At 38.8% G+C, this 19,277-nt stretch overlaps 1 protein-coding gene across 1 annotated transcript in view; it reads left to right on the top strand.

Annotated features, from left to right (window-relative positions):
* Positions 1-14,562, top strand: part of RAP2A (RAP2A, member of RAS oncogene family) — a 33,133-nt gene extending 18,571 nt beyond the window's left edge. The window contains exon 2 of the mRNA XM_072849960.1: positions 10,333-14,562. Within this exon, the coding sequence (XP_072706061.1) occupies positions 10,333-10,570 (238 nt within the window). The 3' untranslated portion in view covers positions 10,571-14,562. The remainder of the gene's footprint in view (positions 1-10,332) is intronic.
* Positions 14,563-19,277: the final 4,715 nt, after the last annotated feature.

Raw genomic sequence — 19,277 nt, 5'->3', positions numbered from 1 at the left:
AAAACTGTGGCAATTGCTCAACCCTAATTATGGACTGGAGAATGGTGAGGGGAAGAGTTGTAGGCAGAAGGGGAAACTAGAGCTTTAGATATCAGCATTGGCTTAATCTATAAGAAACTAGACCTGCCGTTGTCCTCATAAATTACTTGCCAGACTCTGTACTTTGTAGAAGGGCTGGATGCTGCTTCAGCTTTTCCAAATGGAATATTAACAATATATTTGTCTCAAAGATTTTTCTTTAACCCAGCTACAGGCATAAACTTTGATACATCTGAATTGGTACAAATCTGTTTGGTCACTTTCATTCTCCTTCCCCACCTTTGTCAATCCTTCCTTGTGCAGTAGGTTTACAGTCTATTTTAAAATATTACAGTAATTCATCTAAAGGCTTGCGTGTCAAGAGATACGCTTCCGAGGGAAATTTCTTGTGACAAAGCATGTATTGATAGATAAATGGTAATGCATGTTAGGGTCACTGTTAAGTTCTTTGAACACAGCAATGTAATAAATTAAAAATATGAAACAATTAGAATCCGTTGATTTGCTGTATGATGTGCAAGAGGCTTATATTGGTTTTAGTAGGTATCTGCATTTTTCATTGCCTTTGCAAAGGGACCTATTCAATCCTACATCATCAGAATAGGCAGGCTTTTTGACCTTGTAGAAGTTTTGTATGGAGAAGAAAGGAGGAGGAGAAATCCCTCAATGTCAGCATATGTTTTAAGATATTGTGAGCCCTTGCAGTTTCTGCTCAAGCCAGTGGAGTTGAAGTGAGGTAACAACCTTGGCTTTGTCCCCCATGCTCGTGTTCTTGCTCCTGGTCTGAGGCACACCTAATCCAATAGCTTTATTCTTTCTGCTGGCAAGCTTGATGTTGGTGCAGAATCTGCCCTAACGTATCTGTTCTCAATACTTGTAAAGAAAATGGGAAGATTTGTGGTGTTTACATAGCCTACTGCTGAGAATAGCTGGGATGTGGGATGTTTCTCTCTTGAAGAGTGAGCGAAACTGCTAATGCATCCTTCAGGATGTTCATGTTGCCTCCATTGCTAAGGATGGAAGACCTCAGAAGTGTTTATGTGCAATAGGCATTCAGAGGTTAAATCTGATGACTGTTGTTTTCTTCACATGGACAACAGAGCTCAAGGGACTTGCTAGAAATTGCGCAGGAAATATGTAGCAGGGTATGGAACTGAACCCACATGTCTTAAATCGTGTGTCAGCACTCCTCTTGCTTGATGTTTACTGTGTTTTCTGCAAGGTATCAGAGGATAAAGTTTAATTGTAAGTGATTATGTCTGGAAAAAACCAGCCATTTTAAAGAATTGTCTTGTTTTTAAGTCTTTAAAGTACAAATAAAAGATAGATGGTAGTCTCTTTAATTTTAGTATCTTCCATATGTTGTACATTTGGTAGGTACTGAAAACCTTGACGTATCCAGTCAAGCTCATTATACTGGAATAAACATTAATATATTACCATGGCATCTGGCTTAAAAAACATTTAAGGTCAGAAAACTAATATGGTCATTAAGAATAATTTCAGTTATGGACCCAATTAAATATAAGGCCTAATTTTCAAGATGTTGAGCCATTCCTACAGCTAGTAGCAGTGATTTTTCAAAAAATTAGATTCTCAGCTTTAGTGTCTGGTAATTTTGAGGAAGAACTTTTGTATTTAAGCAACCATACTGTGCCTCATAATCTGTTCATAGTTTTCTTGACAACTAGACTTCTTTCAATGCGAACTGAGTATAGAGACAGGAACTAAATGAAATCAATCTACCTATGAGAATCTCAGACTTGTAGGACATTCTGATTTTCCTGTTGCTTTTAGAAACAAGAGAATTAGTAATGATGGAAAAAGTCAGGTAAAGCACTTGCCTTGCATTTTATATAGAATTGAAACTTGAGGTTATTGCTTCTTAAACTATACCAAGGAACAGAAGATTCTTATTTGAAAATTCCAGTGTTTCTAAGTTGCTAAACGTGGCCAGCACTTCAGGATTTCAACAAGATGATGTTGATGCTCGATTGTGTAAGACGAGAATTTTGATTGGCATAGAGAGGGAACTCAAGGATTAAAATATTGTTTGGATATGCTCACAGCAAACCTGCTGCTAAGCAGGTAGATGTTACATATCGCTTAGAGTCTTTTCAGTCTTGGTAACAGACTTCAGTGTTAAATATGAATTGCAATGGTAGATACTAGAGACAGGTGTCCTGTTTAAGGTGAAAGCTAACCTCTTGTTTGCGAAGGCTTTTGGGCATCTGAAATGGCAGTGGATGAGAACTGCTGTTACTCCTGTCATAGGCTCCTTGTTGTCATCCCCAGTGCTCAAACTGCTGTTTGCCTGTCACTTCCTATGCCAGCGCCTTGCTGCGAGGGGAACTGATAATGGCATTGGACATAGCTTAAACATGCATGGAGTTCTGCAAACTTGCTGAGGAAAGGTCTCTCTAAGATCTTGATGATCAGGGATTTTTCTTCAGGGCTTTCCTTTAGTGAATAGTGAACTCTTCTCCCGTAGGGCATGTTGGCAGGCCATTGAATTTTCAGGTATACTTGCTGTTTTACCATTTAAGCAGGTGACAGAGCTGAAGATAGGGTTTATCTGCAGTGACTTGCAGAAGCAAAGATAGGGTTTATCTGCAGTGACTTGCAGAAGCAGGTTGAACATGTGGAAGCAGTTTATCATTATTCTAGTTGCCCCATGAGATCTTAGATGCAGAGAATCCTCTATAGATAAGACTTTCTCTCTGAAGTGATTGAAAATAACCTGGAAAGTTCTTTAGTGTCCTTCATGCAGAAATGTTATGCATCATCCTGTTGCCTCTGTTGCAGTGAAGGAATGTAGGTTTACTAGATAGCCTTTGAGTATGTATATCGGATAGTACCATCCACTGTTCTTGTCCCTTGGAAGGTCTCAGCTGTAAGCTGCCTAGAAGTAATGTGTTCAAGTGCTTTGGCTGAAAAGTGCTTACAGTAACAGTTGGGAAGCAAATATGTATAGTGTTTTGTTACATTGCGTTTTGTTGTTGTTTCTTGGGCTTCTGCTTGGAAGAGAGCTATTTCCTCTACTTACAAGCGCAGTACCAAGGGTAAGCCTGCCAAACAATTTCAGCAAAACTGGCATTGGTTGAGACTTTCCTAGACCTTGAAACCAAACTGGAAAGTGTAAACTGACTATAACAACCACAGAACTGAATTGGCTTTAAAGTATTTTATTTAAGTTGAGGTTATTATTTCCAGAAAGTTTCATGTACAAGAACAAAGATGGTTTCTGAAGCCTCCTCAAAAGCGATATGGTATGGTGGTTATTTATTATTCTAATATTATTCTTTGAGTTGTTTTACAATTATTATTTAATTTGCTGTCCTATGAGTAAGTACAATTATCTTGACTTTATATACCTCAGTCTATCCATCTGAAGAGTTTGTTTCCCAAAGGCTATATAAGGAGTTCATGTCAAAGCCTAGAATAAAATGTTAGATCCCTAGTCCTGCAATTAGGCCGTACACTGTTCTTTATAGCAAAATAATTCATGACTCAGCCACCTAATTGCAGTGGGACTTCCAATAAGCTCTTTAACATCTACTCATTTATAAAAATGATTTTAAGACTTTTTTTTTTTTAGTTGGGAGTTGTTGCTTAAGTAATTAAATCCTTACACAATATAGCTTACAAAACTGAATATTAAATGCAGTTAATTGGTAAACTGGAATGACTTGTTTGCATCAGAATGGTGGGGGTTTTACAGCTGTTCTGGATGGATTTACCTGAGAAGCTGTAATAATTTCCATTAGAGAGCAAAGTGTTCAAACTTTGTAGAAATCTACTTATTTTTAGATTTACATATCTATCTCCTGGGACATTCTCTACATGTATACAGGTATAGGCACATCTTCATTGTTGTATATTTGCAGGACTCCACGGAAAAAGATCAAGCTCTGCAGACTGAGCCCCTGCTGTTGATTTAACTCATAATGTTAAAATTTTTAAAGCTACCAAAATAGAAGGAATCAGGGTTTGGAAAAAGTGAAATATCCTCTCTGCCTAAATTTCTTAAGACAAGGTAGTAGTTGCTTTAGAAGTACGTCTGTATTTTTCCTGCTGCTTTGGTTCAAGTGTTAGAAGCTTTCAACAAAGGGTTAAGATTGTTTGTTTTTCCCTTGACAATTCTGTGGTCTTACTTCCTCTTGTCCTGGTGTTTGAGAGGCTCAGAATCAGACTAGGGAACACTGTGTGTCTTGTCTTATCCTCTGAAGCTGATACGAGTTTTAACTATTGAGGATTCTGCATTAAACATCCAAGGAATTGTGTGAAAGGGATAAGAAAAGATCTTGATAGTTACATTTGGAATATGTTCTTTCTCTAGATGAGGAAATGTGTAGTTCAAGGTATGACAGATTTTACTGCAGGCAATCAAAGTTTGCAAGTTACATTACAAAAGAATATTTAGTAATATTTATGTATGAATTTGTAAACAATCTAATAGATTTAACTGTTATTTTTGATACCTTATTTCATATTGCCCAGAATTCTTTTACTGTGTGTTTTGTTAGGATTCTTACCACAATTTTTTTTTTGTGAGTCTAAAATGAAGAATAATTATTTTGTGACCTTCTGATCTTATTTGCATCATCATTGTCCCTAATATCTTTATCCCTTAAATTACTTTCCTTTTTGAAATACTATCAAAAATGCCAGAAATACATTGGGGGGGGGGGGGGGGGGGAGAGGGGAAGACACCCTGCGTGTAGAAGAAGGTAATAAACGTGGCTTAGTACTGGAAACTCATTTTGATGATTAGGAATAGTTATCATGGATAGATATCAGTGGTCCCAGTATTTAACATGTAAAGCTAGAAATCATACATCTTTCCATAAACTTCAACAGGACGTAAGCTAGTTATAAGAAATAGTCTTTAAGAACGCACATGTTTTTTCCTCTTAATTTGTTTTTATTATACAGAAAGTTTCTGCATTTTGGTTGAACATATTTGGCTCAGGCAAAAATCCTAGGAAAGATGCAACACTTCCAGAATGTGAAATTAGAAAGCAGGAACCCATTTGAGCTTTTTAATGTCTTCTCCTATATTAGTCCAGCTCGCTTCTCCCTCCCACTCCCAGTTTAAGGGTACTGGGCAATGTCTAGCACGGTTTAAGGGAATCAGATCAGTTTATTAACCTTGGTGTACATAATTTTTTTTAATTCTTACTTTTTTATTCTCCATTTTTATTATTTTTTCACTGCACATCATCTTTGGTTTTGTCTTTATCCAATGACAGGTCTGATAACAAATCTGAAAAGTACGTTGTAAAAGAGATTGAGATGTGATGTCAGGTACTGCTCATGTTTTTCTCTCTCTGAATAAGACTGGAGGTAGAAAAAATGGGAGGTAAAAATCTCTGAAGATCATTTGCATGCTATTCATCTTAAGGCTTTCTAAATGTTTTAAGCTGTTATTCAAAGTATACATATTAATTTAAACAGAAAAGTGGATGATGTGTGTGCCGTGTGAGTTAAGATAAAACGTAGAAACTGTTTATTGCTGTGTGGCATGTAAGGCTGTGTGGTCAGCGGTGCATAGCTGGGCCACACGAAACATTTAAAGTCCATGTATTTATTGATTCCACATGGCTGTGGTGTCCATCCTGAGGAAAACTGAGGGATTTACTGTGGCCTGTTGGTCCCAGAAGCTCATTAAAGATACATAACAGGGTGGGGTTTAGCATTGAATAGTTACCTGGGACTGGGAAATACATGCTGATTGTCTTTTATGGATCAATGACTGTATCTTGCCAGTAGTGATATCCTAGATATGATGATATGTGACTCTGCACCAGTGTCTTTCATGGAGCTATAAACGACTGCAGTTGTGTTATCTCCTCAGGAGTTGCCACTGCTCAGTGTCTGTCATATTGGAGCCTAAGATAGTGAGATCATTTAAACAGGGTGAAGTACCTTGTTCTTTAAACATGTTCTGCAAACTCGTGTAATTGGTCTTGCAAAAATTTGTTCCTGAAGAGGTCTTGAAAAGTCAAGCCTTCCCGTGCTGCATTTGAGTATATTTCTTATGCTCTGCTATGATGCTTGCCCTAGAATACATACTGTGCTGCACTGATACAGAGGAAACGGGCAGCAGTTCTCATTTTCAGGTGGCCCTCATGCTTTTCATTAAGAATGGTTAGTGCTGCTCAAAGCTTTTCAGCAGTCCTGAGAAAATTGGATTTTCCTGCTTCAGGAATGGGGAGCAGAACTGTGCCACTTCTCCAGTGCTAAGGGGACAGGCAGGGGCAGATGGGCTGCACTGACAGGCAAGACCTCTGCCCAGCTCCCTTAGTGGGCTGAGCTGCCCTCTCACGCATCCTGTGATGGCAGCAGCAGTCTGGCTTTTCAGGGCTCTGGTATAGGTGGTAGGGTTTTAGCCTCCTTTGCTCTGCTAGAAGTATTTGTGAGTGGGATAGATCCTACTTGAAGCTTTTGGAAGGATTTGTGAATTCCTGGGTTTGATTTGTGTGGTTGTATGGAAGGGTTCTGCATTGTTGCTTGGGCGTTGCAAGGCGGCTCTTTTTTTCCTTTGTAAAGAAGCTGTTTTCCTGTTGGGTCACTGAAATTCAACAGGGTGAAAAGCCTGTGGGGAAGAGACGTTCTTCTTCCCTTCAAATTTCATTAGAATCATGTAATTCTGCCACATCTGAGAAATGCCCCTTTCCCATTGCGGGTCTGTGCTGCTGCACACCACCTCAGCAGTGGGTGTGCCAACATCTGGCCAGTCCAAAGCTCTGTGAATAGCGAGTGGAGCCTCCAGGGGCAGGCAGAAGTCGCTTCCAGCAAGATCAGCAGCCGTGGTAAGGAGAGCATTGAACCAGGGATCTTCCCCCATACTCATCAGAAATAAATTTGCCCAGGATACGAAGTCAGGCAGGAAATTCTAGCAGTGTTGGGAGGTAAAAGGGTGGAGAGACAACTTGAACTTCAGAGCTTGTAGGGCTTGATTTAGTTGAGAGCTAGAGCTTCCATGGTGTGTTACCAGAACCCGAAAGCTGGGAGGTACAGTGCAGAGACCCCTAAGGGACTCTGAATGAAGGGAGGCAGGGGCTGGAACCCCTACATGGAACCACATAGTTTCTGTAAAGGCCTATTAGTTCACACACAGTCAGACCATCATCATCATATTTGGAGAATACAATGCACAGACATCTGGTCTGGCTCTCCCATACTCAGCTTGGGTCTGGCAGGACTGATACTGCACTGGCGTTCATAAGCCCGTACTGGAGCCAGTCTTCTGCTCAGTATCCATGGACTGTTTTCCCATTATTTGCCGTATTCCAACCTCCATTATTCTAGATAATGGATACTGACTTTTCTATGTAGAAAGACAAATTGTGTGATTATATATTATGTGTGTGTATATATACATATAAAAAATAGACAGGTTTTATATTATAGGTCGGCATAAGTATATGTATTTTATATTTATATATATTTCATATATATAAAGTCACACAGAATATACATATATAAAAAGTATTTTCTCTGTAAAGTTGACTACTCAAAATTTAGGTAATACAAGGATGTATTTTGCAAAAGCAACTTTATTTTTGCCCTGTGAGGAGGTATTTGATAAGATGACATAATGAGAGTTTTGCAGAAACACTTTCTTACACAATGTTGTAAAGTGGTTATTGGATGAATCTGGATTATAAGGTGAATAAGGCTATTGACTGTAGAATTCCCGTCTCATTTTAAGTAGTGAAGGTAGGTAGTGAATAGGGTAAATGCAAGAGGCAAAAGCAGGAAAAAGCAATACAGAAAAGTGCTCCGATCTGTTCCACTTAATAGTTCCTAGACGGTCCTGTGCAAATAAATTAGACTTTTCACATCTATCTTGTCAGCTCATCAGTTCTTCTTTTTTTTCTGCAGTACAAAACTTCACTATTTCTGCCGCTCCATTTCCCAGGTGCTGAGTACTCGTAGTAAACAGATCCACAGATATTTAGTTGCCCAGCTTTTCTAGGGTTCCTAAACCTTTTTGAGCACTTGAATATTTCAGTGGAACTGGCTATAAATCTGCAGCAAGTGTGGGGCTTTTTCCTCATATGTTTCTCAACAAATTGGAGTGGTCTTGCAGAACGAGAAGAGAGGTGACCTTCTGTTTTAATTCTGGCTCATCTACTTCTTCACTGAATGCTTCTCAAGTGGCTGCTTTAAATTTCTCAGTTTTTCCCACTGGTAAAATTAAGAAGATACAGAATACCTGGAGGAGCTGGGGGCAGGCAGGGGGAAGTTTGGGGCCCTCAGATACCAAGAAATGCAGTGAAGGTGTACCTGATTCCACTTTCATTTAAGGGTTTTTAATGCTGTACAGCAAATACAATAGGACACATGCATCTGAACAATAAAGATAAAAAGAAATATTGAATTGCTGTCTTATCTGTTGAATGCCATCCATCTTATGTAATTAAAGACTATGCTATCATGTGTTTAAACGCGGGAGGACAGATTTCAAGATGCTTGTGTGTATTTTGGTACTTAATTAATGGCAGCTTAGCTCTTGCAAGAGTTCCAAAGGTATCATTGTGCTAAATACTGTATATCCACAGAGTAAGAAATGGATTGTGTCTCTTCAGATGGTAAACAAGGATAGGATAAATGGTGAAAGTGAGGGGAATTCTTTACCATTATTGACCACAGCGCTAGACTGTGGATTAAATGACATTCCCACAGTTAGCAAAGAGACATAACAAAGTTTAGAATTTCAGCTGCAGCTTATGACATAGTTGGACCAATTTTTGATACTGCTGTGGTGGTGTAAGAGTTGCTGAGGTGGTTTGAGAAGTTACTGCTCTCTTATCCTTTCTGACTCTGTGGGAGCCCACTGTCCCTGCAGTAGAGCCAACAGGAACACGTAGGTTCCCTGTTCCAGTGCAGAGTCTTGACAGCTGAGTTTCATCATGGCTGGTAGGTTAGACCAAGCTGCTGGATGTTTCCCTCGACCAGCTGAGGCACATGCACCAGCTCTGCTCTGCTGCCCTGCCTGGGAGGCAGGGAGGGTGAGCGGGAGGGATGAAGAAGGAGTAATGGGTGGCTTAAGGACAGTGACATCTTCAACTGCTGCAGGTGTCGGCTATGACTGTTGTCTGTCCGTAGCTCAGTCTTAGTCAAGTGATTTGACTCAAAGCAGTACTACTAAGCTAATACGAAGTAGAAAATCAGGTTTAAATTAAGAGGGAACCATCTTGTTTCTCTTAGATCTTCATTTATTTTAAGTGCTAAAAGCCAGAATCTGTTTTTTCACTCAATCCTCGTTGCTTTCATGAGAAAACCCGTGTCAGAGTGTTTTGGAAATAGGCCCACTGTTTTCTTCTCTGCTATGGCAAATATGTAAATTTAAAACCTGACTGAACACTTACTTAGCTTCATGTCTGAAGAAGGGTTTATGCATATAAGGCAGGCATTTTAATTTATAAAAAAAATTGGCAAGGATCCCCTCACAAGGAGGTGCAAAGCAATAAATTCCTTCATAGCTTATATGATCTATTGTGCTGTCCAAGTTGATTATGAAGCAGAACTGTGATAGTATTGCCTGGAACTTAATTTTTTTATATTTTTTTCTTTTCAGCTTGTTTAACTGGCATAATGATGTGAATGCTGCAAGGGAGAGTTATATATTCTGTATTAGTCAATACATGTTTTTATATAACAATACTTCTATGTGTATATAGTACTTGAAGTAGGCTACATTTCCTGAAATTTCAAATGAATTTACTGGCCCTTTGGTTTTCTCCCTTTTATTGCTAATCTGAGAGTTCCATATATATTAATCAAAGATAAATGTACCCTTTGAAAGGGAGAGTGATACATCCTTATCACAAGCAGGAAATACAACATGATACCGGTTCAGGGAGAAAGGAGGACATGATGTTGAAGGGACGGTTGGACATCCATCCTGTTCTTACACCCTAACTGAGATGGCCAACATAGAAAATATCATTATATTCCTAGTTTTTGTAGTGTGGAAGTGTTCCTGGCAGATTTCCTGGTGGGCAAGAAAATTCAGAGGAGGACGCATTCCCTAGAAGTCTTAAGAAAGCTCTGGGGGAAAAGATATGTGCAAGAAATTGCTAGAATGTGAAATATGCAAAGCATTTTTTTCAACGTAAAATGTTAAGATCATCCAAATGTCTCTTTCCTGTTGGGGCTATACTATTTGCAAATAGATGCTTACATTTAGAATGTTGCCATTTTTAAAATATAATTACTGCTGTTGTTTTTTTGTGTTTGTTTTTTTGTTTTGCTTTTTTATTTTTTTTTTTTAAACTGTAGGTATGAGAAGGTGCCAGTAATTCTGGTTGGTAATAAAGTGGACCTGGAAAGTGAGAGAGAAGTATCATCGAGTGAAGGCAGAGCCTTAGCTGAAGAATGGGGCTGCCCCTTTATGGAGACCTCTGCTAAAAGTAAAACAATGGTGGATGAGCTCTTTGCGGAAATTGTTAGACAAATGAACTATGCAGCACAGCCAGACAAAGATGATCCATGCTGTTCCGCGTGTAATATACAATAGCATTAAAAATTACCTAACCTGGACTTAATTTGCAGAAATTTTGTAAGGTGGTAAAACTGTCTACTTCACTTCCTGGTTTGTGGGTCACTTGAAATACATCTGTAGTGAAGTAGCAACATTAACTCAGAGCTGAGCATTGGAAGTCAATCACTGACTCTGAATAGAATTGGGTTAAATGACCACATCTCACCCGTTTTTCCCTTTGAGCACCTGCAATTTTATGGCATAGCCAGTTGATCTACAGGGTTGTTCCGGTGGAGCGTGCATGTGTTGTCATGTCAGACAGCAACAACAGCAACTATTTCTGAAGAAGTTGGAAAACTTTTGGAAATGGGAAACAAAAGCAGTGGAGAGAATATCTCTGAAGACCATCCACAACTAGCATAAGCGCGAAAGGAGAGCCAAGTCTTTCAGTGTCTAACTACCATGCTTCAAGACGTGCGCTATCACTTGTGGCCAAGTTTGTTCAGTCAAATATATTGCTTTCACCAGAACTTCTGACTGTTAGAGGAAGAGGCTACCAGAGACCTATATAGTTTGGATTTTTTTCAAAATTGATGCTATTATTTCTACACTTTATCCCACATCTTGAAATAGAAAACATTGCATCAGTGTGTGAAATGAGGGGCAAGATCTGAAAACAAATGACGGGTGAAGAAACAGTCTGGCATTGGAATGTTTTAAATTGTCATTTTGCTGCTCAAAAATGGAGGATCGCTTCAGGCTTTGGTCTGCAAAAAGCCAAACAAACCCTCTGTTTACAAAGCAGGAAGCATCTTTATTTATCACTTTACTGAACCAGGAGGAAGCAACTGTGATGAAAAAAAATTGCTGAGCCTTACTAACAAGGAACACTTTAATGGATTAACTAGTACCATCTTGTAAGGAAAATTAAGCCATGTTGCATCCATATGTTCCCTTCTGCAGAAACCTCATGGGACAGTATGAACATCCTGCATTTTTAAGTTTGTTAAAGACAACAGTTTTTCTTGCCTTTAAGGGCTACGTTCTCTGGTGTGATCCCTAACTAACCTTTGAAAATCAAGTTTGCTATTTGATAGCTTTAATGTTGAAAACTTAAATTGAATAACCATGTGAAATCATTTGGTTCAGAGGTGAAATAGTTACGGTTGTAATACCTTAGGTGAGTGTGGAAATGGCTCTTTAATTGCCTGGCACACTATTCAAAGGTTGCCCCAATTACTGGAGTGTTAAATGGTGGGAGCAAATATTTTATTTTGAAAGGATGCTCGAGCTCTGACTTGCTAGTTTCATAGCAGTGAAGTATTTATCATTTGCATGACTAATGGCACAGAAATACCTATTCCGAAGTCTTACAATCAAAGTATAGAGGAGTTTTCAATCACAATGTTTAGATTTTAAATGCTGGAGAGATTGTCTTGAGCTGGATCTTTTATAGCTAAAATTGGCCATAAAAATACAGAGTCACTGAGCCTGTGGTCTAAATAACACCATGCGTTTATTAGTTTTTCAATCTTGTGCAGTAACAGTGTAGTTCCTTGTGTTTAAATGAGTGAAAACAGGGGTGCTGGGGTGTGTGTGTGTGTGTTGAGCGTGTATGTGTGTGTGTATATGGCCCTTAGAAATGCTGTAATTGGAGTTAGGTTGGAGAGTTTTGCCTCCATCTGCAGAACTTCCTAAAAACGCTCTCATCTGCTACAAAGGAAACTTGAGTACAAAATGCTTTGCAGATTTTCATACATAAATATCCTTAACGTTTTGAATTATAGTTCAGTGGATGATAACTAAAGGAAATCATATTAATGGAAGAGAACTGGCCATCTCTGCCCTTAATCTTTCAAGACCTTTCCACAACCAATGTATCAAAGGGCATTAGATGTCACAAAACATTAAGCCTTACTAGAATATAAATGTAGCCCATTTCCCATCTACCTTGCAGAGCTTTTGTTACTGTACTTTGTTCTCTTAGGGAGATAGGCACACTGTTTATTTCTGGCATCTGAATGCCCATTTTGGGTGCTCTGAATCGCCCTCCTAGAGGCACCTACCTCTTTCCATTGACTATATAGCAAACTTAGGCTTTTAACTTTGATCCTCCGAGTCACACAACTTATATGCCTAAACTAGATAGTATGAATGTTCTCTTCCCCGCCGCCCACCCAGTGTGTCAGCCACCATGTTTAAGCAAGATGCAAGATGTTGAATTAATGATACTTCAATGTTTAAAATATCTAGATTGGGAAACAGTTTATTGAGCAGTACAACCTATCTGTAAAACAGCTTGTCAGTGTGACTTCCACTGCATAAGCGCTCAACCCCCCCCCCAAAAAAAAAAAAAAACCCAACAAAAACCAAACCCAAATTTGAAACTGAGTTGGAAGTGCATGTTATGCAATGTTATTTACAGAGATGTTAAAATCTTACCTCACAGATTGTTCATCAGCCAAGAAAATGGCATGAAGTACAATATGAACAGTCTAACATGAAGTTCATAATATAAAACAGATGGGCTTTTAATATAGGAAAAATTGCACAGTAAAATTTTTAACAGAAAATATTAATGAAAATATCTCCCAGTCTCGTTTCTTCATTACACACTTATATTTTCAAAAATTTAGGCCATATGTAAGCTACTGCACAACGTGGCGGGGGGGGAAGTGTAAGTGTTTTTCATTGTATAGTTCTGAGGAAGTAGTTATGCACTATTTGTATTTCCACTAATGTGAAGATAGTGGAGCTTGAATCAATGACAGTTGCACTCGACAGATTTTTTCAAATTCTAGGGGTAGCAGAAAAGGGGGAGAGGTAAGTGAGCCATGCAGCAGCTGCGTGGCCACCCTGCGGGAGTCATTGGTCTTGGGTCACTGTTTCATTTGTACCCTGATAGGATTACCAATTATAGTATTTGAAAGTTTCTTATAACATGCCTTAAAATATTATGATTTGTTCCAAAGACCCACTTTTCCTTTGGCTGTTCTTGTAGAGCTTTGTATTTTTCTACAAAGACAGTGTTTCTCCAGTTTTGTTTTTTTTTTTTTTTTTTAAATGTTGCAACTTTTATTCTTTTAAGCTATGATAGTGAGAGCAATTGTTTCCTCTTTCCCTTAAAAGTACACACAAAAACTAGTCAAAGCAAACAAACCAGGATCAGATCAAGAGTATTAAACATAATTGCATTGGGTTTTGTTTTGTTTTGTTTTGTTTTTTCCTGTCATGTCTGTCCCCCCGCCCGCCCCTTCAGAGCATCAAAAAAATTTTGGGGACATTTTCTGTTCTGGTTCTAGCCTCTCCCTAACCCCAGTGCTACAGTTGCCATTACTTTTCTGTGGGAAAACTACTGGTATTTGCTTTCCTGTATAGAATGTTGCCTAAAGATGTCAGCCATTTGGTTGGGGGGTTTTATGCATGTTTGTTTTGTTTTGGTTTTTTTTTTGTTTTTTTTTTTACCAGTGTGCCATCAAAGCACTGGTTAGGCTTTAATTGTGAAACTCCGCAAACAAAAGCAAATGTTTGACAACTGCAGGAGGCTTTTATCTGCATTGTTGTGCATCTGTTAATTCTTGATCAGGGTTTGAAGAAAGACTGAAGTGGGTTCTGAAATCAGGCTTAACGCTGTTGATTTGGAGTTTCCTAGGGGTGAATTAGTGTATTTCACAGTTAATTGTTGAGCTCTAATACAACTGGCAACTTAAAATGGGGCAACAGTTTGTTTTGTAACTATGTCAGTTGTTTAAACCTTGATGTTTCAAATAAAACAAGAATTGTACATAGAACTCAATGCAAACTCAGCAGTTGTATTTGGAGTTAAATTATTTTAACAAATAAATTTATTTAATGAAATCTCCCTTGCATTTCCTGTATTGTCTATTTTGATTTGATCAAAAAGTTCATCCAAAGCTGATGAGGCTACCTCGTAATTTCAAACAACACTGTCAACTATTTGCGGTTCAGCTAAGTATTTCTTGCCAAAATGCTCTTCTGGTACAAATTAAATAACAATAAGTAAAAAGCAAATATACTTTAATTTTTGTGGATGGGTGCATGTTGTGATTTAAGTTATAAGCTTGATAAAGAGCCATAGCAAAAGGGGTTTTTGTTTACTTCTCTTACAGGGATATACATTGACAACAATCAGTAAGACTCAGTATTCAATAAGATATGGCTCTTGCTCTGGCAAGAGAATAGTGCTTATTGTAAAATGTAATAAAATGATGTACGACCTTGGTCAATATATGCTATAGTTAATATGCAGAACTACTTTTATAACATTGAGGTTGCAAAGGGTTACAAAAAGGATTGTTTGTTATATCAGCTGTTCAATTGATGAGTGTTTTGCAGGCTTTCAGCACCATACAAAAGAAGTTAGTGTTAGAAAGAACTTCAGATACAATTAGAGTTGCAGAGATTTATAAATGAACGGTTGAGCTAATGCCAACAGGATTATTCTAGCTAATTGGCACTGATCAGCAGTTACATTTTAGTCATGCCAGCATCACTAAAATACCCTGTTTTCAGTAATGATGGATGCTTGGTGGTCTCTTGTTTTCATGTCAAGCATGCCATAAGGAACAAGAAGCCTGAGGCTGGCACATCTTAAAAGCTCTTAGTTCTATGGATAATATAGAAGGCTGACATATACTGCTAATTTTATGTTTTTGATTTGCCCATTCATTCTGTAAACCAGTTCCAGGGAATTTTTGCTCATGGGTTCTTGCAGCCCCGTTAATTTAGTAATATCCTTTTGTTTTGCCCGAGAAGATACCTATACAGGGACAATAGGAATTCATTGGGCTGTTCTGAACAGTTCAAAAAAATGCCAGTCTGTGACATGCTCTTTTCAAATACTGAACAGCTAGAAAACTTTGAATATTGTACTCTTAACAAATACTTTCTCTGGGCCCCGTTTTTTTGGGTGGTTTGTTTGTTTGTTTTTTGGTTTTGTAGCTACTGCAGGAAACTCATTAACTCTCTCAGAAAGCTTTGTAAAATATTTTGATTGGAAATAAATATCTTGTTATCAATCCTCCACAGGTATCAGTCTTACTGGATCACCAATCTTTGGTCACTACTTCTGTTGCTTGACCAGGGAGTCACTGGACTACATCTTCTATCCCAAGTTACTTTCAATAGCATTCTCTCCCTTGCTGTTTACCTGCTGCCTTGTGCTTTCTTCTCCATTGAAATGGCATCCTTCTTCTAAGAGCAGGAAGAATTATTCTGAAATTGCTGACAACTGGTTTTATTGCTGTCTGGCTCACACGAGTGTACTCGGTATGTAGTCATGTCTTCCTTTTACAGGCACCAACTTGATAATTCTCTTTTAACAAACATAAATTTCTGGTTTCTGCTAGCTCTGTTTGGATGCACTAGTGCCCTAGTCAGCCATCTTATACATAATCCCTGTTTTGCCCTAAAACCTGCAGAAAGACCTTTTCTGTGCTAATTGCAGTCCCTGAATTTGCAGACATTTTGAGCTGCAGGTTTCTCATCTTTCTTCGTGGGGAGGTCAGTTAATGCCTATGTGAATACATCTGGACTCTGAGCCTGGTTGTTACTTATTTGGGCTTTGGCCATCAGACAACAAACATAAGTTTTTCTTACCTTCTCACATTGGAGGTTAAAAGTATCAAGTTAATGCTTTTATGGTCAGCTTTCAAGTAAAAGTGCCATTTGAAAATATTAAGAGACCACATGATAAGCACAATATAGGAGCTGATGCAAAAAAATAAGTCTTTGATGTTGAACCGTCTCCATGGTTGGGCTACCTAACTGTAGTCAGAGTTGTATCTGTGCGAGCTTTACTAGATTTTGTGCCTATTTGCATAGCAAAACCAATCCAGCTTGGAAGCAGGAATTGGCATTGCCCTAGTTCTTTCTCTGAGGCACAGACCAGGCAGAGCCCACACCGATGTTCAGACGGTGGGTTGCATTTACAGGCTGGATTGCAAGTGGGTGGAAGGAAAAGCAATGTTGCTGTGAACCAGGCACCAGCAATACTGGAATCGCTAACAGCAAATCTTCATCCCACTCTGCTGGAACTGTTTTTTTGTGTACTTTCAAGTTCGCACATTCTGGTTTGACTTGAATATGAAATAGGTTGGGGAGCACTGAGAATTTGTTTCAAACTCTTCACGGTGCAGTGAACCACATATGTAGGCAACTGGCTAACATGCCTGCCCGCTCTTCTAAGGAATGTTTGCAAGGTCAGACAGACACATAAGAATCTCACTGAAGAATGGGAAAGTGAGGTGGTTAACTGGCAGGAGTGGAGGGGAATGGGGATGGGATCTAGGTAAAGAGGTGCAAGTATAAAACTGAAAGATTGTTCAAGAAAAATATATAGGCAGACTGAGAGAGTGTTATGTTGAATGGGAGAAATACGGTGTTTATCACAGACCAAGATTATGAGTATTCCTACACAAAAACGCCTATTAGCTAAAGTTAGGTAAATCAGAGAACTGAATCTAAGAGTAGCCTTCTACGAGACATCTCTTTTAGTTGAAAGAAGTATAAAGCTGCTTCTTGAGATGTCGAAGGGAAAGATTCTGAATACTTGGATTTTTTTCTTTTAGAATCCTTGTACAGTTTAATAGCCAAGAGATGTTATCCCCAAATGTCATCCCCAAATACTTGAGATGTGGCACCTTAGCTTTCCAGTTGTACAACATAGTTTAGAAAAACAAAACATGCTTTCATCCTACAGCTGAGAATATACTCTAGATGACAGCTCTTTTGGTTATTACATTGGCTTCTTTTTACTATTCACCCTCTGTTCTTGCACATGGAATAGATAAACAAACTCAATAAAGGTTGCCTGGCACTTTCCAATATGAGACAATGTGATCAGTTTTTTTTTTATTGCTTTCCAAACTATCTAGTAGAGCTCCAGTTTTCTCAGGGTGATCTACTTGTCCCAGATTTGGGGAGTGGTTGGTTATTCTCTTCTTTTAATGGTTCAGCTGTTTCTAAGGATAAAATTAAGGAAGATGCATCATTCTGCATATGCTAAATTCTTGAAAACATTCTGTTAAGACCTGGCACCTTTCTGGTTTGAACCCTTGGGAAATTGCCCTAAAAACCCACTATCTCAGGGCATGGGTCTAAACTTGGCCAAGATATAAGCCTTTGAAAAAATGGTTTACCTAGCATGAAGAGGGATAGAAGTCTGCATATAAACTCTTCCACTGCCAGTGGATATGCTTTTGGCCCTTTGTAGTTCATATATAGTAACTGCTGAGTGCAAGGTACAGTCCTCATGCACATCTATATATGTGTGTGTATATATATATACACATATACGTACACACTGGGTAGGAGCTGAGAAACAGAGTGGGAAAGAGTAGGATGAGACTGTTCAGCAGGAAGGATTTCCAACTGTAGATCTTAATGTATCTTGTAGAAATCAGGTTTGCTGACAGTGAAGTCCTCTAGGAGCAGGTTCAGAGGTGGACTTCATGAACACCAGTGGTAGAGGACTGGTCTGAACGCATGAACATCATAACCTGCCTGATGGCTTGTGACCACCCCAGTGACACTAGAAAAGCTTCCCAAAAGTGTTTGTGTAATTTTACTTTGAAGTCTTGCTCTCTTTAAGTAAGGCAATAATAAGTTAACCTTTACAATATTTGCTGTGTGAGATTTTAATTACAGGAACACAAGTAATTGATTAAAGAAGATGGGATTCTGCAAAGCAAAACGGATGACATGTAAGTGTCCTATTGATAGAAAGTAAATGGATGAGGACTCTCAATGCAATGTGAATTAACACACAACTCTTGAGGCTTCATGGAGAATTTGAGAAGTATCTGGTGCTGCTGTAAAGGGGTAGGATTCTGGAAAGACCTTGTGTGTTTCTCTAACTGAGTTTTAGTTCAGGGTGTTTCTTTAAGTTTACCTTTTTTTCCTGTGAGGCTCTATTGTAAATTTGTTGTGGGGAGGGCCACCCTTGAAGTGAGTCAGATGCAGTATTGATTTCATATTTAGCTTTGTGTTTTAAGATGGAGGGAGATAATCAAAACCTCTGCTAGTTCTGCATAATTTCTCAGAGAGAGATATGGCTGTGAAGATTCAAGATTTTCCAGAAGTCTTCATAAGAGTTGGCACCTCTTTATTAGGTTAACTCAAGCATCCTTTCTTGATGAAGGTGGTATTTGTGGTTACTTCTGGAAATGTGCTTACTTGAACAGTCAGAGACCGTGAAGTGTGGAGGTGCATTTACAGTGTGTTATCTACCTGTTCCCCTTTTCAGCAGGGGAATGCTATGTGTGACATGCATGATAGTTTACTCGGATAATCCCTAATCTCTGCATTTAAAGTGAGAGTTAACCCATCAGGTGGACATCGTTAATCCAGGAAGACAGCATCCACCTGGAGACAAGTTCTATGAGATGACAGTGGGGAGGGGGCTCTTGTCTCTGCTTCAGATCTGAAGCAAAATGCTCATTTTCCGGGTCACTTTTCATGGTTACAAGAAATCTGAAGAGTAATAAACATTGTTTTCTCCCCATCAGGAGAAGGCAGCCTCAGTTTCAGAGCTCTTTGGTTTGTCCAGAAACATACATTGGTAAAAATTTCATGTTTGTCCGTATGGAGGAAGGATAGTGACAGGAAGATGTACTGCTCATCAAGGTACACAGCTCTTCACCCTAGGCAAGTCACCTCTGCCATTGGGTGAGCATCCTGTTCTCATGTTCAGCTTTTTTCTACGTGGAGAACAACTTGTTTC

The sequence above is a fragment of the Ciconia boyciana genome, chromosome 1, assembly GCF_034638445.1.
Source record: "Ciconia boyciana chromosome 1, ASM3463844v1, whole genome shotgun sequence".
NCBI classification, from domain to species: Eukaryota; Metazoa; Chordata; class Aves; order Ciconiiformes; family Ciconiidae; genus Ciconia; species Ciconia boyciana.
The sequence above is the reverse complement of the archived record's forward strand: the minus strand, read 5'-3'. Positions and strand labels throughout refer to the sequence as shown.